At 39.4% G+C, this 22,184-nt stretch overlaps 3 protein-coding genes across 5 annotated transcripts; all 3 read left to right on the top strand.

Annotated features, from left to right (window-relative positions):
• Positions 1–9,105: 9,105 nt before the first annotated feature.
• On the top strand, positions 9,106–14,056 carry LOC133706477 (abietadienol/abietadienal oxidase). 2 transcript variants are annotated; one of them, XM_062132012.1, is made up of 10 exons: positions 9,108–9,298; positions 9,630–9,934; positions 10,096–10,423; positions 10,578–10,727; positions 11,520–11,756; positions 12,105–12,194; positions 12,477–12,555; positions 12,778–12,899; positions 13,495–13,622; positions 13,779–14,056. In XM_062132012.1, exons 2-10 carry the CDS (start codon positions 9,693–9,695, stop codon positions 13,870–13,872), a joined length of 1,470 nt encoding a protein of 489 aa, XP_061987996.1. In that variant the 5' UTR covers positions 9,108–9,298; positions 9,630–9,692; the 3' UTR covers positions 13,873–14,056. The 2 variants fall into 2 exon arrangements, with proteins under 2 accessions (XP_061987997.1, XP_061987996.1); XM_062132013.1 differs by lacking the exon at positions 11,520–11,756 and having other exon boundaries at positions 9,106–9,298.
• A 3,460-nt stretch (positions 14,057–17,516) lies between these two features.
• Positions 17,517–19,840, top strand: LOC133743035 (probable leucine-rich repeat receptor-like protein kinase At1g68400). 2 transcript variants are annotated; one of them, XM_062170775.1, is made up of 3 exons: positions 17,517–18,467; positions 18,567–18,962; positions 19,094–19,840. In XM_062170775.1, the coding sequence occupies exons 1-3, from the start codon at positions 17,594–17,596 to the stop codon at positions 19,690–19,692; spliced, it is 1,869 nt and encodes a 622-aa protein (XP_062026759.1). In that variant the 5' UTR covers positions 17,517–17,593; the 3' UTR covers positions 19,693–19,840. The 2 variants fall into 2 exon arrangements, with proteins under 2 accessions (XP_062026759.1, XP_062026758.1); XM_062170774.1 differs by having other exon boundaries at positions 18,558–18,962; positions 19,094–19,839.
• A 296-nt stretch (positions 19,841–20,136) lies between these two features.
• On the top strand, positions 20,137–21,654 carry LOC133745106 (probable aquaporin TIP3-2). Its single transcript, XM_062173096.1, has 4 exons — positions 20,137–20,169; positions 20,489–20,645; positions 20,826–21,076; positions 21,173–21,654. The coding sequence occupies exons 1-4, from the start codon at positions 20,137–20,139 to the stop codon at positions 21,560–21,562; spliced, it is 831 nt and encodes a 276-aa protein (XP_062029080.1). The 3' UTR covers positions 21,563–21,654.
• Positions 21,655–22,184: the final 530 nt, after the last annotated feature.

Genomic DNA, 22,184 nt, shown 5'->3' on the forward strand with positions numbered 1-22,184 from the left:
ATGACATCAGCAGTCAGAAGTCTGGTTTTCAGTCTTCTTCTAGAGGCAGCGGTGTCCACTAGTTGGGTTATGGCTTTCTCTTCCCCCTCAATGTCGTGGTTGGAGGCGACAGTGTAATGGCAGTTCAGGGCGCATTGTGGCTCTAGTTACTAGAGAACTTTGTGTTGGTTGATGATCCTGGGTCTTTGGCTTGAGATCTGGTTGCTATCGGTGGCATTGTTGACGGCAGTGGGGGCAGCAAGGTTGTCGGCGATGGCAGCAGCTATATTATAGAAAGGGTGGAGTTTGCTAGGGTTTCTCACAAATAGAGAAGCTGGGTCTGAGTGGGTGGCTTGGGTCTCCAGCTAGGCTTGCTTCTTTGGGTTAGGGCTTCTTCTGGGCTGTATTGTTTTATGTTGGTGGGCTTGGTGATTTCCGACCCATCAGCAAATTAGCATTTTCTTTTTTGTTTTATTTTTGGTCATTATTCCTTTTTTTCATTAAAGGGAATATGACTATGTGTCTCTATTTTTAGAGAAAAGTTCGCAACGAAAACAAAAATCCTGTTATAAAATTTACTCATCTTTGGGGGAGTTTTTTTTTTGTGTATTGGGCATAATCCTAAAAGGTGGGTGTTCTGGGTAGCTTATTCTGTTTTAGAATAAATTATGTTAAGGTACTCTGCGAAACGACTCTTTTTTACGACCTTTCAAGAGTGTGTTGTTTTTGTACTGTTTGCTGAACTTTAATGAAATAATTGACATTTTCGCCTCAAAAAAGCAAGGTAAGCCTGAGCGCATGAATTGGTTCGAGAATCAAATGTGAATATGTGATAAGCCCAAATTCATGCTCAATACTGTTATTTGCCAAGGCATTTATAGTCAAGTTGCACTCTTGATAGATATGACGGAACCTTTTACTTTGCTTGCAAACTCATGACAAATAAATAAATAAATTCATGGGTCTTTCCACCCAACAAAAAGACTACTACCTGCATGCTAGAGTCCACATCGTGGAAAAAGGAAGACGTTCATGAAAGCCTATTTTTAGGTTTTTATATTTCGGTTTTTGATTAGGTCTAATAAGTCCATCTTCTATTGAGTGAGGGTTTAAATGTTTCGGTGTAGTGGTTGTGTCATTTTTGATGTTGTCATTTTGGAGACCTTTTGTTTTAATATTTGCGTTTTCTTATTTATCAATGTAATGAGGAGTATTCACTGCATGTGTGCTAGCGATTTTGGTACACAATGTGAAATGAGCAAGTTTAGTCTTTTTTTGAAGTTGGTTGTAAAGATGTATCAAGAATCCTGGGATAGGTTGATCTTAGGAAGCCAAAGAAAAAAAATCTGGTTAGAGTTGGGCTTATCAACTTGTGGCATATGTAACTACCAATTTTATATACGAGCTACGAGTAGATTCTCCAATTTGAGTAGTTGAGATTTTACAGAGTCAACTCTACTGATTGTAATCTTATAAATCAATGAAATTTGTTCTCTTACAAAAAAAAAATTATAATAATTAATTCTTAAATGTATCAATGATCGATCGTTTTTTTTTTTTTGACTTTGTCAAGGGGAACCCAAAGGTTCCTATGCCCAAAATAAACCCCTTCGGCGCATGAGAAATGCTCCTACTGTGCATTGCAGCACAGTGCCTGACAACTTTGACAGCTTCGGGGTTCGAACCTAGGTTGGGGAGTACACCCAACTAGACAAGAACCACTAGGTCACTTGCAGTGGTTATCGATCGTTTTCTTTTATCAAGACCGTTAACAAAATTTTCATGAGAAAGAGGAAAAATTTAGGGGGGTGATTCATTTAAGAGTCTACAAGATTTTTTTGTATTTTGAAAGTCTATGGGTATTCAATTGAGGTTTTAAACAATCCTTTAAAATCTTGATGTATTCAATTAAGATTTAAAATTATCCATTCAAATATGCAGATATTCAAAAATATACGGATTTTTAAGGATTTCATTAAATGCTGGATTTTGGATTTTATAGTGTTTTTTTATACATAACAAAACTCAAAAATAATCCAACCACTTCCCAAGAGATTTTGATGGATTCTTTCTCACTCAAAAAATGAAGAAGCTCTTCACCAAAAAAAAAAAAAAAAAAGAAGCAGCTCTCAATATGTGACACTCATTCATTTTGTTTTAGACCTATCTTTCCACTATCCTCCTCTGCCTCTGCCTCTGCATGCTCTCATCTAATAATTTTTTTTTATTTATCACTATAGCTCTGGAAGCCTTAATCCTTCTAGCTAATTAAGCTCACTTTCAATGGTATTGTTAGGATGATACTTGTAGGGATGGCAATGGGGCGGGTTGGGCATGGGGATCACAATACCATCCCCATCCCCGGGGTCATTTTCTACCCCCATCCCCGCCCCAATCCCCAATAAAAATATATTAGGGATTCCCCGTCCCCATCCCCACTGGGGACTAAGCTTCTAAACCCGCCCCAAATCCCCAATAAGAATTTAATAAATAAAATAATTTTTTCTCATATTGCCTTTTTAAAAATTAAAATCTACAACAAATAAATTTAAAACATGATTAAATTTATAAATCATAATTCAGTGAGTGCAAAAGTCAAAACACCATTAAAGTAAAAGTGTACATTAAAGTAAAATAGTAAATGTATATATTTGTTATTTATATTATAAAAAATAAATTAAAATATATATAAGTTAAATATATGTATATATTATTGGGGCGGGTTTGGGGATGGGGATCACAATATCATCCCCGCCCCATCCCCAATCTGTTAACGTTAGTGACCGAGGGGTCTCTAGTTAGCTTTAGAGAGAGAGGGAGAGAGTGACACAAGATGTATAGTGGTTCGCCTCCGCATGAGCGGGAGACTACGTCCACTTGAAAGCTATACTAGTGTGTCGAGCCTTGCGGCCTAACAAGATTACAAAGTATGTAATGGGATGTCTTGAGTTGTGGGAGGAGGCATTCCTTTTATAAGTGAAGGAATGCTTCTCCTTTACATTGTTTTCGATGTGGGACAAGAAACCACACTATTCTAGTCTTGAAGCCTAGTTGTGATGGCATGTTGGCAAGGGCGGGAAGGTGGCTTCCCGGTGGAGGATTTGCGACTTCCGGATACCGCCGCGTAGCCTGAACATAGGGCTACACGATGCATGTCTCGGTTGGGCCTTGCCATGTCTTGTGGATGTCCCAAAGTAGGAGTTACTTATGCTTAGTGAGATAGCAAATACTCCATATTATTGGAGGTATGTACAAGTCCCCGAAGTCTCCAAGTAAGAGGAGCTTCTTGGTTGGGGAGTTCAAATCATGAAGTCATCAAGCATAAGTAACCGGGCGGTACGGAGCCCCTACAAGTCCCCGAACTCCGTAAGCAAGAAGGGACTCGTTAACCTGCATAACAAAGACAAAAAAGACAGACATATGTAGAATGCTCGTTTGCATTGGGCAACAAATGTGAGTTGCATTGATATGCGTTGGCATATATAAACGTATGGGGTGCGTGATACATGGTTGTGTGAGCATATGGACTGCATATGATAAATGTGTGATGCGCACAAGGAGATGTAAGTTGCATGAGCGGTGCGAAGGTAAGCGTATGTAACGTTTGAATGATGAGTACGTGAACGCTTGTGTCGGTTGGGTCGTTGCTCGTATTAATGGAACGCGAAAAGAATTCAATTTGTCGCAAAATGACAAATGGTAGAAGAATTCAATGTTCCATTAACGGGTGGTGTGTCGAGTAGACATGTGGGATGCCGGGAAGGCATGAGCGGAAGCTCAATGGGATGCCGGGAAGGCATGAGCGGAAGCTCAATGGGGTGCCGGGAAGGCATGAGCGGAAGGTCAAGGGGATGCCGGGAAGGCATGAGCAGAAGCTCAATGGGCTGCCGGGAAGGCATGAGCGGAAGCTCAAGGGGATGCCGGGAAGGCATGAGCGGAAGCTCAATGGGTTGCCGGGAAGGCATGAGCGGAAGCTCAATGGGTTGCCGGGAAGGCATGAGCGGAAGCTCAATGGGATGCCGGGAAGGCATGAGCGGGTTTAGGTGTTTGTAGCTAGCTGCAGATTTGGTGTGCAGCAGAGTCGGCGGAGGACTGGACTGGCATTTACGATGGCTGAGTTTGGGGGTCAGTGGTGTAGATTCCGGCGGAGATTGTCTTGGTGGGCGGAGGTTTCGCCGCTGGTGCTCATGAATCCGGCGGAGATCGAAGAGGTCGACGGAGACCGAAGAGTTCGGCGGGGACCCTTCCGGCAGTGAAGCTCAGCGGTGGTCGGTGGAGCGTTTGCTTGTGAGTTGGGCGGTGGTGTGCCGCCGGTGATTCCCAGCGGGGGAGTTCGGTGGAGACTCGAATGTTGCCGCTGACGAAGCTCGGCGGAGGAGTTCCGACATTGAGGTCGTCCCATCGGAGGTGCAACTTGCAGCAGGGATGGAGGCGGTGCTGAGAAGAAAAGGCAGGCGGAGCTGGTTCGGCGGAACAGAGAGGACCAGCGGAGGAGGGAGACAACGCAGCGAAGAAGAAGAAGGGTGCCCAGAAAAGATGTCTGGGTGCGCAGAGAAATTTTTGCCGCCCGTGTTTTTTTTTTTTTTTTTTGGCGGCTGGCGTTGACCGCCTCCGCCGGGCGTTGACCGAGTCTGACCAACCCCGCTGGGCGTTGACCGGACGCTGACGGGCCAAAGCTTGTGGTAGGTGATGAAGCCTTTGTGTGTCGGCTTCCCACAGACGGCGCCAATGTTAACGTTAGTGACCGAGGGGTCTCTAGTTAGCTTTAGAGAGAGAGGGAGAGAGTGACACAAGATGTATAGTGGTTCGCCTCCGCATGAGCGGGAGACTACGTCCACTTGAAAGCTATACTAGTGTGTCGAGCCTTGCGGCCTAACAAGATTACAAAGTATGTAATGGGATGTCTTGAGTTGTGGGAGGAGGCATTCCTTTTATAAGTGAAGGAATGCTTCTCCTTTACATTGTTTTCGATGTGGGACAAGAAACCACACTATTCTAGTCTTGAAGCCTAGTTGTGATGGCATGTTGGCAAGGGCGGGAAGGTGGCTTCCCGGTGGCGGATTTGCGACTTCCGGATACCGCCGCGTAGCCTGAACATAGGGCTACACGATGCATGTCTCGGTTGGGCCTTGCCATGTCTTGTGGATGTCCCAAAGTAGGAGTTACTTATGCTTGGTGAGATAGCAAATACTCCATATTATTGGAGGTATGTACACAATCTTAGATAGCGGGGATTGGGGATCCCCATCCCCATTTCCCATTTGTCCCCGAATTCTCCCCCCATTAGTGATAGCTAAGTTTAAAGCTATTGATTTTCCTTATTCTCCTGCAAATATGTCAATCGTAGTATAGAGAAATAAGGGTCTCCCACAGAGGATTAAGTTAAACTAAGTGCTTCAACAAAAGTCACAAAAACGTGACTGCAGCTCCTGCAGAACAGCAGTCGAAAAACAAACTAAAAACCTAACCAAAACAACCCAGAAAAATATGAAAATTTACAGAGACGTACTAGACACAAAAGGCGTCCAGCACACAAAATTTGGGAAATTTTCGAGTTGAATTGCTATATTAAATAAATATGGGAAAACAGAGAACAGAATGTAAAGTAAAGAAAAGCTGATTTGAAAATGGTTGAGATCAAGATAATGAAACTAGCTAGGAAGGAAGTATCCACCCCCAACAATCACACACAACACACTTTGTCTAATTTACTTTCAATTAACTTAGTTGAAGACGCTCAGATTGGCTCGGTACGCTTGAACACAACCTATTACCCTTTCTTACTTTGTACGCTAGGCAGGAAGTGCTCTACACCTAAACTATTCCCAAGCAATATAATGCAACCTAAAGGTACGTTTATTAGATTAAACATGCAGAGATCATTAAGTTTGAAAAGAGTTTGAGCAATCACTAGGCATCGCAAATAACTTAGCGCCTCGCTAAACCTAGGGTTTTGTTTACTTGCTAGTGAAAACTACCAATTACTTCTCTAGACAATTTGAGGAATCCAACTATTGATCCAGGCATCAAACAATCAAAGTATTAGAACCCTAGCATGCATACTAAGTACGCCTCCAAAGCACACAAACATAGAATTCATCAATGAGAAATCGGTAAACAAAACCTCAACTTTATTAATTGGAAAACAAATTGAATGTCAAAGCATGTTATGGATCATGTCTAGGGGATTCAACTGCCCCCTAACTACTGGAAATTTAGTTACACATAATTGGAATCAAAAACACAAAATAATGAAAAAGGGAGGAAGAAGAAGAGAGAGAGAGAGAGCTGCTGCAGATTGATCTCCTTTTATATGCTTAGAGGTTAGGAAACCCAAAACCTAAAAGAATTTGGGTTCACGTGCTTAGGTGGAGTTTTCCTATTGGCTCTTGAACTTGATGACTTATTCTAACCATTCACATCGTGCCATTTGTCCATCATAAGTCGGAATATGAAGCACAAACTCGTCCTCGGGCTTCTTGGTGTGATTTGGGCCTCGAAACATAAATTCCCGTCCAACCTCAGATTCACGCGCAGCCTGACCTCTTGTACTAAATCGGCCATAACTTCCTCTAGAAAAATGATATTGATGAGCCGTAAAAAGATTCGGAAACTAGACATCCGAGACTATCCATCAATATAAAGATCATCCTCTGGATCGTTCTGAGCTAGTCTCAGTGCTCTGTCGAAGTTAACTGATCTGCACAGGCAGATTTCCCGATTTTGCTTTTCAATCCCTCTTTTACTTCTTTTCTTCTTCTTTACTCCAAGATACCTTTCAAACAAAATAAACAAAGTAAATAACTAGAAAATACACTAAACTAACAAAGAAAGTATGAAGATTAACGCTATTAACATCGCATAAATATGCTCTTATCAATTAGGGACGGGTATCCAATGAAGCTTCGCCCCGCTGGGGATTTTTGTCATCCCTAGATGATACATACACACATGTTTCTTTTTTTTTTAATCAAACCCAAAGCTGGGTGCCGATATATATTCATCTAAAGCCAGAATATGCTGTTACATATACACATGTTTCTTTTGTAAATTAGATATGAAATAAATTATGTCATTAGTTTACTACTTTATTTTTTGTGTATCATTTTGGTTGATTAGTTTGCTCTTATTATTCATATATCATTTTTTTTTTTGAAATAATGGTAATTCCATTGATAATAACGCATGCCAAGAAGGTCATTACATACCCACCCACTGACACATAATAATGGCCAGAACAAGGTTTCATGGAGGAGCCACAGTGGCGCATATATAGGATAGACCAACTATATTTGAACTTATCGCTCACTTAAAAGCGAGCTTATAAGCTATGGAAAAAAAACCATAGCGAATAGACAAGCCAAACTATACTCGTTAGGTTCCTAATACAAGGAAATTTATGGTAATTAGACAAAAAGCTAAAAACATAGGTTTGGGCCAAGAGCCTAAACCCTAGCCCAAATTTAGAAGTTAATGGACTAAGGTAGAACCTCAGCCCAACATGGCAGTCACCAAGGAGATCTCCAGGCCCAGCAGCCCGATTCGGGCCCAGTCCGCCATCCTTCCCATCACCCTCGTCGTATGTCGTCTTCCGGCAGAGATTTTCAGATCCGGGTTCCCCGGGCCCACGGCTCAACGCCAGCGATCGAACCCATGGCGGCGTCGTCGATGCAAGATCCAAACCGCCACGACCTGCATCACCCGTCGCCCAAGCCACGCTGCCGCGACCTGCATCACAACGGATCAAACCATCCCCGATCCCAGGCTTGCAAACCACACCGCCATCGATCAAGATCCATTACGTCGGCGATCCAAGAAACCCATCAGCGGGGATATAATACTAGCCCGGACAACACGACCATCATCGTCTCCACCATCCCAGCCGAAACAATTGACAAAACCAGAAAGAATCCCCCCGACGGTGTCCCATGGGTAGTAGTTCTCTCGTCCGGCAGCAAACCCCATGACGGCGGGAGGCCAGAGGCCAGACCCGACGGCCGGGCGCCGCCAGACGAGAAGAAATTTGCAAACTAAAGGTTTTTAGGGTTTAGGTGAGAGAGAGAAAGCCTCGGTCTATTATTCATATATCATTATACACAACATAAAGAATGATAGATTGCCATATATATATATATATATATACACACACACGTACACTTTTTTATCATTGATATAGCATTATAGTTGGATCCATACATCCATTGCTTTTGAAGAAGAAAAAGAAGAAGAAAATAAAAATTAACCTACCAAAAACATCATAAAGACTTGTAAAATCTAAACAAATACCAGTAAATCAATCTATTAGAATAAATCAGAATCCATATAGAATTTAAACAATCTGTGGATTAAGTAAATTCATGGATTATAAAAACTCAAACAAAATCTTTTAAAATCTGAATTGAATACACCCCCTTAGTTACATACAATGATAAAGAAGAAAGTTTGTACTTTCAGCTAGTCAGCTGAAACCTAAATACCTAATATACATGCTTGGCTGGTTTTGTTAGTGTTATATAACTGAAACCATTCCGTTTCCACAAATTTAGGCACTTGGATCTAGTATATGGATTTAAATCATGGCACAAATTTAGGACCTTGATTCTTGGAAGGTAGGCGTGGAAACTAGGGTTCTACCGTTCTACACGTTTCTTAATCTTTAGCTGGCTCCATTATGCCTCACTGGAATTGAAGTGACAAGTCTGTCCTTCATAAAGCCACAATATGTGCCACGAATCAAAATTTAAAACTTAACATATTGTTGGTTGCTCCAAGTCAAAGCTAGGTTATATATATATATATATATATATATATATATATATATATATATATATATACATACATTTGCCTAACCTAACTCTCTCGAGGTCACAAGTTGGCCGTTGCCGGTGGCTTGGAAAGTAGGAACTTAAACCCCGTCAAATGTGTTATACACTTAAAGGGACATTATGTAACTACTTTATCAATTTGTTTGAACAAATAAGATAATACACACACCTGTACATGAAGTCAAGCACTCAAGCTAGCTTGTATAAGATTTTCTTCTAGCTAGTGAGCTGATCGAGGATCTCTTCAACTTGAAGACCACTCACCCTTGATTCAGGCTTTTGCCGTTGAACAACTAAGCCAATAGCCTATAACTAGTTTGACTTACATATATGCACCCAAAAAGGGTCGATCATCAGGACCCTAGCTTTGAGTAATTCTATATACGTTATATAAGAGCGTCGAGAGCCCCTTTCTCACCGATCTCTTTCAAGTGTATGCGAGGGAGATGCTCCTGCTGCCTATGTAAACATTAGCAATTAGTTATGGAATCATGGTATGCATATTCTTCACTTCAGTACTGTATGTACATCTATCTGCTGCATATACAACATATATTGAATCGAACTTCAAAATCTTCTGAATATATAGAGAATATATATGCATTCGAATCTCGAACCTGTCATGTATATCCTTTTAAGAAATAACTTAATTATGTTATTGCAGCGCGACGTGGCCCTACTATCTTCAATACTTTAGTCAATGATGCCTGCTCGATAAATAATTATATTACCGTTATTTGTTTTAATTATATGTTTGTGTAGTTGCACACTAGCGTTTAAATATTATTGTCAAAAATTATTGCTAATTTTTCTGGCTGGTTTCAGCTAGCTAGCTCTCTAGACCAGCCACAAAATTCTATCATTTGATCAGTCTTGCTAAGGCCGGAAATGGGAGACCTCTTTTCAGCAGGCACCAACAGCTACCTGGTTATTATGATCTGGTCAGTATTGTTCGTATTATTTGTTGCAAGATTTCTGCGGAAGATCAAGGAAAAGAAGGTGGTAGGATCAAGAATATACAAGTTGCCACCGGGACGAAGAGGCTGGCCGATAGTTGGTGACAGCTTCGAATGGTACAATGCTGTTGCAAGTTCTCATCCCCCGCAGTTTGTTGAACAACAGATCAAAAGGTACTATACATATAGCAAGCTCTATTCAAGTTAAATTAGATCAATCGAGTTGACTAGCTAGCTAATTGTAGTATATATTTTAATTTTTTATACATCATCCGGTTATCGATCAACTACATACACATACATAGCTCCTATTTATAAATGCCGGCCTGCTGCAGGTTTGGGAAGATATTCTCCTGCAGTTTATTTGGAAAACGGTGTGTGGTATCAGCAGACCCGAGCTTTAACCGGTTTGTAATGCAAAATGAAGGTAAATTGTTTCAGTCCAGCTATCCAAAATCTTTCAAAGACTTGGTAGGGAAAAATGGTGTGATCACGGTGCATGGTGAGCAACAGAGGAAACTCCATAGCATCGCCTCCAATATGATGCGTCTTGATAAGCTACTTAAAATTAATTTATTGGATGATATTCAAATGGTTATCACTCAAGCTTTGAGCAATTACCCAACCAATCAGCCATTACTTCTTCAGGATCTTTGTAGAAAGGTATTGCTTAATTCCAATCATATATGTGGTGGACGCATACATGCATGGAGACCATCTTGTATATAATGTGATATTCTTGCGAGAATATATCACTATATCAGTCGGTCAAACTATTAAAAATATTATCTCATATATATTTATATGTCAATTACAGTTGGCTATACATCTTATGGTTAATCAACTATTGGGAATTTCGAGTGAGTTAGAGATTAATGAGATGGCTCAGTGTTTCTCCGATTTCGTTGATGGTTGTCTCTCCGTTCCAATCAACTTGCCCGGCTGTGCTTATCACACTGCCATGAAGGTACGTAATTAAGTTGCTGTATGTAGATGTCTCACACTGCCATGCGTAGGAGCTGCTATGCCGCCTTATTATCCTGATAGTTGGTTGCTTTTCCCTTAGAAAGAAATATTACTTTATACATCTATCACGATGGACCAACTTGAAAAAGTCATACCTTCATATGGACAATTCTTAGGTTAACCCCAAGGGTGAACTAGCATATTCACCCTCATTGTCGATTAACATACTTTTACTTAATAAATTTATAATCCAACCATTCATGTTGTATAACGTAATACAAAGATTAGCTCTGTAAAAAATCAATTAAATTGAAGACCTTTTAGTTATTCATTTCTATGAAATACATGGACGGTTCATCATAATAGTAGTAAGTGTTGTTAGAACCATCCATTTGTTTGGTTCAATTAGATAATTAAACGATTTCCGATTCGATTGATTTTTTACAGAGATGATCTTTAAATGCTAATTTAAGATATGGACCGTTGGATTATAAATTTATTAAGTAAAAGTATGTTAATCAACAATGGGGGTGAATATGCTAGTTCACCCTAGGGGTGAACCTAAGAATTGTTCCCTTCATATGGTCTCGCCTCCCCTAATATAAATTGTTAATGTATATAATGTTAAAATTAACGTCGGCATAGAAAATATGCGAAAATATGTAAATCCTTGCATACGAGCTCATAAACTCATAATTACTAATTAATTCTAGAATGCATGCTCAAGTGTACGTGTATTAATTAAGAGTACGTATGATGTTTCGAATTAATGGTTTGACATGAATTAATGAAGGCAAGGGAGAAAATCATAACCAAGATAAATAGGATAATCAAAGAACAGAGAGAAGGTGCAACGGAAATAGGTAATGGCGTGCTTGGAAGAATACTGGGGGAAGAAAGCTTAGCTGATGAGTCTGTAGCAGACTTCATTATCAATCTTCTCTTTGCTGGCAACGAAACAACTGCTAAAACAATGCTATTTGCAGTCTATTTCCTTACCCAGTGTCCCACAGCAATGCAACAATTACTGGTATGTCCTAAGTCCATTCAAATGACGATGTACATTTCTAATTCGATCTGTTGATTTAGGGTTCCCCCCCCCCCCCCCCTTTAAAATAAATAAACCTGGGAGGTGAAAAACATTAAAAAGTAAACATTTAAGCTCTCGGATATGCTGAAGCTAGTTATTACTACATCGCAAAAGCTTGTTAGATATACCAAATAATTGCTTATTGCATTAGCCTTAGTATGCAGCAATACACGAATGTGCTTAATTGAGTTAAAAGCCCTTAATCAAACAAGGCACGTACGTCGAAGTCAGTTAATTTCTCTGGGTGATTAATTAATTAATCGTCGCCTGGATCGTCTTTACATGCAGGATGAACAAGACAGTCTCAGAAGAAGCAAATCTGTTGGAGAAGAAATGCTTACATGGCACGATTATAAAGCAATGCCTTTTACTCAGTGTGTAAGAATTTATTTCTCTGAAAATCATCTTTTCACTTTCAATTCGAATTATATATCACGAAGTACATGAATTATATATATACGACGCCTGCATATGATGCGTCCATGAATTCATATTTCGCATTTTTTTTATCCCAGATTTCACGTTGATATACTAAACAATATATGCATCAGTTTTGAGATTTAACTTAATAATGTAGCACTGGGTGCATAAGAAGCTAGAAGTTGTGCGTGGAGGTACTACATTCCTAACTAACAACCAAGCCATCTTTGATATGTGAAGGTCATTGATGAAACACTTCGACTTGGAGGAATTGCAATTTGGTTACTAAGGGAGGCAAAAGAAGACGTTGAGTACCAAGGTGTGTGTGTGTATATATATGTACATATGCATGTGTACGCTTCATTGATATTAATCTGATCTCCTGAACACGGTTCATATCATAATTGATGGATGAAATTACGCCCAACTGATCATATTTTATTTGATCTAGCTCATAATCTATTCCCGAACCAAACTTGTCATTCTATATTTTTACCCGGTATGCAAGTGTCGTGAAATTAAAATACTAGTTTCGGTGCAGACTATGTTATTCCCAAAGGATGCTTTGTCGTTCCATTCCTCTCAGCAGTTCATTTGGATGAAAATGTGTATAATGAAGCCCTCGCCTTCAGTCCTTGGAGATGGATGGACAGTGAAAATCAGGTTAGTCTCTACGTACTCGATCTCTGGTTAATGGCATGGACATATATACATTATTCAGGATCTTATAATTATATATTACAATCAATCTTCCTAGCTATGAAAGTTTTATGTTGCTCTCAGTAAGTTATAAATTATGTATGATTAATGTGTACTTCATTATTTTTTTTATGAGATAATTTCATTTATCTCTCTCATCTTTACACGTTAAATCAATTGTGGCCATGTACTTTTAATTTCATCACATGCATGTGGCCCTGTGCTCTCCAATTTAATCAATAATATCCAATCATTAGTTATTTTGTCAAATATTTTGTAAATTGAAAATGTGAATCTAATGGGCTCCCATGTATAATGATGATTCACTAATATGACATGCAAAATTATATCTTATGTTTTTGAAATTGATTACATCACATAATAGTTGGAAAGAAAGCTAAAGGTTAGACAAGATTGATTAAAATTGATAAGTACAATGGCACTCGTGATGAAATTAAAAGTGCAGATACTCAAATGATTTAGAGTGTAAAGATCAAGGATGTAAAATGAAATTGACCCTTTATATTTTATCGTTATCATAATTTGTTTACGTAAACAGGAGAAAAGAAATTGGAGAAGTAGCCTATACTTTGCACCCTTTGGAGGAGGACCTAGATTTTGTCCAGGAGCTGAGTTGGCTCGCCTTCAAATTGCCCTTTTTCTCCATTACTTTGTCACAACATATCGGTAAATCGTAGTAAAATATATGCATCTTGTGACTATATAGTTTAATTCTAAATTCTAAAACATTTTGTTGTTCTTTCTCATTAAATAATAATCACGAACTTTTGCTCGAAACGAAAATAAACTATTAATCACTAGCTCGTAATATTTTAAACTCAGGTGGACCCAACTTAAAGACGATCGTATGTCCTTCTTTCCCTCAGCTCGTTTAGTGAATGGCTTCCAAATCGACATAACTAGACGACATGATTGAACAAGCTAGTGGCAATGCAGATGATCGAGGTGCAAGATTAGATTAGTACTCTATATTCTTATGTGTTGTTCGACTTTTTATGATTTTATATGAGTATCTATTTTACCTTGCAATACGTGTAAATTGCTGTAAAAAATCATTTATTATGGTGTACTGTACCAATTACTTCATATCCATCACTCTGACAACCTTACTTTAAAGATTTTTTTTGTTCCTTTTTCCTGATAGACTAAGGCGTAGTTTGAGATTGCTTTACTTTGACAAAAATCAGCTTTTCTCTAAAGTTTTAGGTTTTAAAATGTTTGGTAAACTTAAAAAAGCAGCTTTAATTAAAAAATATAGGTGATTGACAACAGATTATAGAAGCAACTCAAATGTTAATTTTAAAAGCTGCTGTCAGTCCCAGCAGAAGAGGTTTTTATTTTTTAAAAGTCACAGCAATCCCAAACTACACCTAAATTTATAATTGTTTGATGTCATGATCTAGATTAGGGTTCCACCGCTTGTGTTGGAAATTAATTTTCAATTCTTCAGTCTTTTATGAGTTTTAGTTTTTTTAACAAATGACAAAAGATTCTCCACAATGATTTAAACTCAAATATTTGATTCAATGGTTTCATGCAGGTTTTCTCGATGTGATTTATTAAATTCGTAGTTAATTCTTATATTCACCTCTTGAGTGAATCTATTCGTTTAGCTCAATCTATTTTGGAATTTATGTATTTATATATTTTATTTTTATATATAATTTGAACCATTCATTTTCTATTTTTTGAAAAGGAGTGGGTGTCTATCCATTAAAATAAAGAGTTAAACAACATTACACAACGACTCACCCTCAACAGGCTACACATCAATATTGAGTCATCGCCTAGACTATCCTAAAATAACTTAGACGAATGTCATTATAAATTTAAGCACCAAATAACATGTAACCTGATAGTAATAGGATTAAAACGTTCATACCAAGACAAGTAGAAATCCTAATTTATTCAAGCATTCTAGAAACTACCTACGCCCGCAGATCGGGGATAGTCCCCGGGTTAACCACATGAGCTACCATAACTTCCTCATTTTCCAGGTGCAACACTCTCTTAGCTCCAACTTCCATTGGCTTAGGAACCTGCAGCTTCTTGTGAGGTTTCTTCTTGGTAGCAAAATTAGGCTTCACCTTCCAATGCCTCACATCCTCCAATTTTGGCTTTTTCCAAGCCCTAACTGGCCTGCCCACCTTCCTCTTTTTTTGGGGGAGACACCAACAAAGTTCTTTGTCCAGGAGAAGGTCCATCTGTGGTTCAAAGTCAAGAGTACGTTACAAGAACTATAGGAGATACCACCTACTTGGTTCTCTTACTATACGTCACCATAGCTAGTGATCGAAGTACTGCGTTTCACCCTTGAGATGGTATTCACCACCGCCTTTGAAGGAATAACCTCTTATCTTGTCTTCTTAAGTAATGAGACAGCTGAAGTACGGAATCTGTCAAGCTGAGTAGCCAAAGTTTGCACTAAAACTCCAGGATTGGAGAATAAAAGAGAATAGGGATTCACAGTGAACGGGTTGGGTGTCTGCCCTTATCAATTCCATGGAGGCTCGCCGTACCAGAACTAGAAAAAATCAAAGGAACACCTGAAACCCTAAAGTAAGGTTAGGGACAAACTTCACTAGTTTATGCGCCTGCGCTGCATACACATCCGAGAGTCTTGCACAGCATTCCTTTAGGTGCTCAAGCAGCCCACAGATCCCACAAAATCCTACCACCCTTTCGTCTTGAAGCGCAGAGTCGCTGTCATGCCTTAAAATGAAACTTGAAAATAAGAGGGTGATAAGCCCTGTTTCACTGGGTCAGTGATTGTGTCGTTGAACTATACACGGGCACTTATACCTCGACAAATTCCCGACTTGCCAATCTGTAAAACACTTTCTAGGGTTGCAACCACCATAGCCACCGCCTCATCCGTCATCAAAGCTGGTGCCAATCCAAAAATCTCGACCCATACAGGAAAAGAAGAGATCTGACCCTGTTCAACTTCGTTCAGTCCGTCATACTCCAAGAGAGCAAACTTGGACTTCCCAAAAAACCAGGGTCTATTGTAAACAATTCTTACCATGAAAACTTCAACACAAATCGACCACCTTGGTCCTGGATTGTGAGTCGCTACCTGAGACCCTAGGCAGACGACATCGTTCCCACAAAGCTTTTGGTTCAATTTTCTTCTTCACAGACAGAAGCAGTCCCACAACATAATAGTGAGCAGAGATCGCCACCTTGCCGGCAGCCCCAAAGGAAACATGTCCTTCGTCAGAGATAGCCAGTGCAATTGCAAGGTGGATCAAGACGTCATCAACCATGGTTGGAGGGTGGCGGAGATGCTAGGAAGGAAGGAGAGCAACGCTAGGATTGGCTATGTTTTTCTCTTAAATAATTAGTTAGTTGCAAAAGAAGAAGAAAAAATAAGTGTTATCGTGTTAAAAATGACGTAAAGATCATTTGTACAAAAATAATCGATTCAAATATATATCAATCAACCATGCATCTAATTGTATCAAAACAAGTCATTTTGATGATACTAGAAACCATCCATTTGCTTAATACAATTGAATGGCTAAACAATTTAGTTTAATTATTTATTTATTTTTTTCAAAATAATCTCTAAAATGTAATTTAATATAGGGGAAATAATAACTAATTATTATAATAGGTAATCAATTGCCCAATACCATTTGGTCTAGTGACAAGACTATCTTGAGTATCTTCATAAGTGAGACTGTGAGAGGTTGTAAGTTTGACTCACGAAAGACTAGTTGTATCCAGTGGCGTATCCACTTAAGAGGTTAGTTGGGCTATAGCCCAACCCAAAATTCTTCCAATAACTTATATACTACATGTACTAACTTTTTCTTAGAGCTAAGTCTGGGTCAGTTGGCAAAACCTTATCTCATCTTTATGGCAATACTGGTTCAAATCTCCTTTAATACAATTCATGCCTGTTTTCTTTGTTGTTTCCCCATTTTCTTCTTTCTCTTTTTTGTTCTTTTGTCCTGTTTTTTTTTTCTTTTACCCATTTTTTTCTCCTTTTTCTCTCTCTCTCTTTTTTCCTTTTGTTACAACATTTTTCATTAGAATTTCTAAAAAATTTATTGCTTGTTCTTTTTGCTCTTTTCCCATTTTGTACTCCCTTTTTATCCTTTAGTTACAACATTTTCTATTAATATTTCATTAAAATTTAGTCCTAAAATTCTACGAAGCATTATTGACAAAAAAAAAAAAAAATTATAAGCAAGTCTTAGAATAGCCCACCCCAAAATTACATTCTGGATCGGCCACTAGTTGTAGTATTTGAGTTATTTATCTGACTAAAAAAAAAAGAGTAATCAATTGCAAAATGAAATATTTCAATATAAGTATTCATATATTAATGTAAACGTTTGGTTGACATACTATATGTTCGACAAGCTGTCACATTGTTTATCAAGTTGGTTGGACATTAAAAAGGACTCTTTGTTGTTAACGTTTATATATATGTCCAAATTAAGACTCTCTCAAGATCAGTTGATTCTCTTTGTAAACCCCATGCGTTGCCCACTTCGTCAAGGTACTGTCACTAAAACAATAGATTAAGAAAGGTATGACCTAGACATGAATTTTTAACGGATTAATTTAATCCCACACCCCCATGTCTTTGTCTTGCTTCCTCGATCAATCGATCCGATCCCAGCATGATGACCTCTTCTAAAAATATGTACATACTCTTTGCGATGATGATGATGAGTTTTCTGATCAATCCGATATTAACATCATCGTCGTCGTGGACCTCGGAAGGATTTGATGAATACTACTCAGAAGAAAGAGAGGCTTTACTAAGGTTAAGAGACTCTGTGAGCTCAAACTCCTCCAACTTGCACTCAAATTGGACCGGCCCTCCCTGCAATAACATTAACAGCAGCAAATGGTCTGGTATTGCTTGTTCAAATTGGCACGTTGTTCACCTTGTCCTAGAAGGAACTCGGCTAGCAGCTACTATAGCACCAGCTGGTTCTCTTCCACCCACATTTCTCCAAAACATAACTTTCCTAAGCAAACTTAGCTTCAGAAACAACACCTTCTCTGGCTCTCTTCCAAACCTATCAAATCTTGTTCACCTGGAGTATGTGGATTTCTCATACAACCGTTTCTGGGGTTCCATACCTTTCGAGTACACTACTGATTTGCCAAAGCTGGAACTGCTAGAGTTGCAAGAGAATTCTTTAGATGGGTCAATTCCGCCTTTCGACCAACCAACACTCAGAGCTTTTAATGTTTCTCATAATCATCTCGACGGTCCAATTCCTAACACTGGTGTGTTACAGAAGTTCCCCAAAAGCTCGTACGATCATAATGCAAATCTTTGTGGGAGTCCTCTGGGGATATCTTGTACTCCTCCTCCATCTCCTAATTCCCCGCCAAACGATTCAAAAGATGACCTCCCACTCGCTTTGATTGTGGCTGCAGCAGCGGCGGTTCCCTTTTTTGTTATATTTGTATTCTTATGTTACTATAAGAAAGTGCATGGAAAAGATGAAGCGACGTCAACAGATCAGGCCGAGCAGACGGGTACGTATATCTCTAATAACTTGGAGCTGGAGTATAATTTCATCTGTTAACTTTTTTCTTTTATCATTTATCTAATAATTGATTATTCAGAGTGGGCAGTGGCACAAAAGAAAATGCCTGATGATGATCATTTGGATGAGAGGTTGGGGGATCCTGAAAAGAGGGTCGAGTTGGAATTTTTCGACAAGGACTTGCCCGCTGCGGCATTTTTCGATTTGGATGATTTACTTCGGGCTTCAGCCGAAGTGTTGGGCAGGGGAAAACTGGGAACTTCATACAAAGTAACACTAGAATCGGGCCCTGTCGTGGTGGTGAAGAGACTTAGAAGCATGAACGAGTTGAGCAAAAAGGAATTTGTCCAGCAAATGCAATTGCTAGGGAAGATGAGACACGAAAACCTTGTACAGATTCTCTCCTTCTACTATTCCAAGGAGGAGAAGCTCGTCATCTATAAGTTTGTCTCTGGTGCCACTACTTTGTTTGAGCTTTTACATGGTCAGTTTAATTCAACTTCTCTGTCTCAATTTTCTTACTTTGTTCCACATAGGCTTTATTGCCATTTCCAATTATCTGTTCTACCAATTACTAATTGGTTGCCTATATATTGCATGCTATCTTAATGCCAGGTAATAGAGGAGTTGGAAGAGTAGCTTATTTGGCTTGGGCAACAAGACTATCAATTATCAAAAGCATAGCAAAGGGTCTGATATTCCTTCACCAATCCTTGCGTTCACATAAGGTTCCTCATGCCAACCTTAAATCGTCAAATGTACTAGTTGTTATCCGAGACGAAAACTACCATGTGAAGCTTACAGATTTCGGATTCTTGCCACTCCTGCCTGCTCGAGAATGCTCACAAAATAGCATTCTAGCAATTGGTAAGTCACCGGAGTTGGCTCAAGCGAAGAAGTTGTCACAGAAAGCCGATGTCTATTGCTTTGGCATTGTCCTACTGGAGGTCATTACTGGCAGGATCCCAGGCAAAGTCTCACCGGGAAGTGATGAAACAATTGATGATCTTTCCGATTGGGTTAGAATGGTGGTAAACAATGATTGGTCCACAGATATTTTGGATGTAGAAATGCTGCCAGCAAAAGATGACCACGATGACATGTTGAAGCTGACCAACATTGCCCTAGAGTGTACAGACATCGCCCCAGAGAACCGGCCTAAAATGATTCAAGTATTGAAAAGCATTCAAGAAATAGAGAGTAGTTCAAGATGATTTTATTGGCGAGGAAAGTTTGAACTCAAAAATTTAATTTATATAAATTGTAAATGTACTTAATTTTTTAAAGCTATACGCACTCTTCATATTGATATTCAAATCCCAATGACTTCATCAAACTAATTTAATTTTCAATGTAAAAACATATACTTCAATTCACTAAAATTTCCCTTTTATCTAGTAAAACAATAGAAATTCTAGTGTTTAAAAGTCATCGAGTCATTGTGACATCAAGAAACGTGAACCTACTAGAGATCACTAGAACGAATTTAGTCCTCTTGCAAAAAAAAAAAAAAAAATCCAAAGCAAAAATAAGGATAAATTCAAAAGAGTTGCTGATAGATAAGAGATAGAGGCCGTTCCAGATGATGCAATTATCCATATTCCAAGGCATTTTTAGTACTCTCTAGGATTTACCAGCTAGCTACACATATGCTGCATATGTGTCGCCGTTCCTGCATAGCAACTGCCCAAGTGTCCCACATGAATCCAAGTCCTCTCGGCCAATTTAAGACTAAAGACCTCCACATTTCAAACATGCAAACGCCCTCCTGCCCTCATCGTCCATCAATCCCACTACTTTTTCTCTCTCAACGCCAGTAGTTTCTATCTCCCCATCTCTCTTTCTCTGCCTAGTTCCATCTTAATCTTCTAGCTAAAAGAAGAAGCTGTGAAGCAAAGCAAAGAACTAAGCAAAACAGCAGCTCCACGGCCGGCAGATCATATAATTATTACTTCTGTCATCAATAGATATAAACCATACGTGATTAGAAAGAGCTATAGCACTAGCTAGGCTCAAGTAATTGCGACCATGCCGCAGCCTACTCGTAGATACGCGTTTGGGAGGGCCGACGAGGCTACCCACCCCGACTCCATCAGAGCTACTTTAGCTGAATTCATTGCCACTTTCATCTTTGTCTTTGCTGGGGAAGGCTCTATCCTCGCTCTTGGTACCTAACTATGTTAATACATACACATATAGCTAGCTTAATTGTTGCATAAACATAAACTGAACCATGAGCAATACGATCACAAGATAGCTCCATCGGGATTGTATGCGTAGCATATTATATATAAAATATGCGTGGATATGTACGTATGTCTTTCTTAAACTTTTGTTTCTCATGCAGGGAAAATTTACAAGGACAGCGACACATCAGTGTCTGAGCTGATAGCCATAGCTCTTGCACATGCATTCTCTCTCTTCTCGGCCATCTCAGCCAGCATTAACATCTCTGGTGGCCATGTCAACCCTGCAGTAACATTTGGTGCTCTTCTCGGTGGAAGGATATCGGTTGTTCGCGCCTTTTACTACTGGGTCGCTCAGCTCCTTGGCGCTATTGTGGCTTCCCTTTTGCTAAGGCTTGTCACAAATGGCATGGTAATTGAATCCCTATTTTTTGAATGCACCCAATTATTTTCTTAATTAGATAACCTTAGACTAGTACTTACGAGAATTTTGTAAATATGTATTCAGAGAACAGTGGGGTTCAACGTTGCCCCTGGTGTTGGCGAGTGGCATGGGCTAATACTAGAGATTGTGATGACATTTGGGTTAGTTTACACCGTATATGCTACAGCCATTGATCCTAAGAGGGGTGGCTTGGGAACTATAGCACCTCTGGCCATTGGATTCATTGTAGGCGCAAATATCCTGGTGGGTGGGCCGTTTGACGGGGCATCCATGAATCCGGCAAGGGCATTTGGACCAGCCCTGGTAGGGTGGAGATGGAAGAACCACTGGATCTACTGGGTTGGACCATTTATAGGAGGTGGGTTGGCAGCTCTCATATACGAATACATGGTCATACCAACAGAGGCTCCCCACCACACTCATCACCAGCCCTTGGCTCCCGAGGACTACTAGTTCGTTGATGGTATAATAATGTCAATGTATGCATTGGAAAATAGCCCCTGCTAGCTTGCTCCCTGTGCCATTCAGATGTTCAGTAGTGTTTGTGTTCAATTTTCTGTTCAATTTTCTGTAATTTTCTTCCTTCTCTTTTTGTTGGGTTGGGCTTGGGAACTTTTTCTCTTCGATTGTGTAGAGGTCATGTCCATCACATTCACATATGTGATTGTAAAAGCTAATAAAGTGCCAAACAGTTATTTCTTCGGCCTAGTGCTCACTCTACCTGGGGCGATATAGTTGCTATTTCCTTATAGTTATTACTATTATAAGCTTCTCACTTGGTATCAACCAGATTTACCTAGCAAAATCTGTGCACAAAGTATCAACCAGATAGACAACAAAATCCAATACAACAAGCAAACTCGAAAAAAAATTCTCAGCAGTAAACTTTATCCCAACAGAGGCCCTTACCTGACCTAGCCCCAAAAGCCGAGATTAGCAGAAAAGCCTCCGATCCGATCCGATGGTATCTCTTACGGATACTCTCAAGCATCTATCTTGCTGCTAGATCTCCATGTAGTTCCATCAACCTCTTATAGGGCTTTGAATGTTTAGCATGATCGTATGGATCTCCAAT

This window comes from Rosa rugosa, chromosome 4, assembly GCF_958449725.1.
Source record: "Rosa rugosa chromosome 4, drRosRugo1.1, whole genome shotgun sequence".
Lineage (NCBI taxonomy): Eukaryota > Viridiplantae > Streptophyta > Magnoliopsida > Rosales > Rosaceae > Rosa > Rosa rugosa.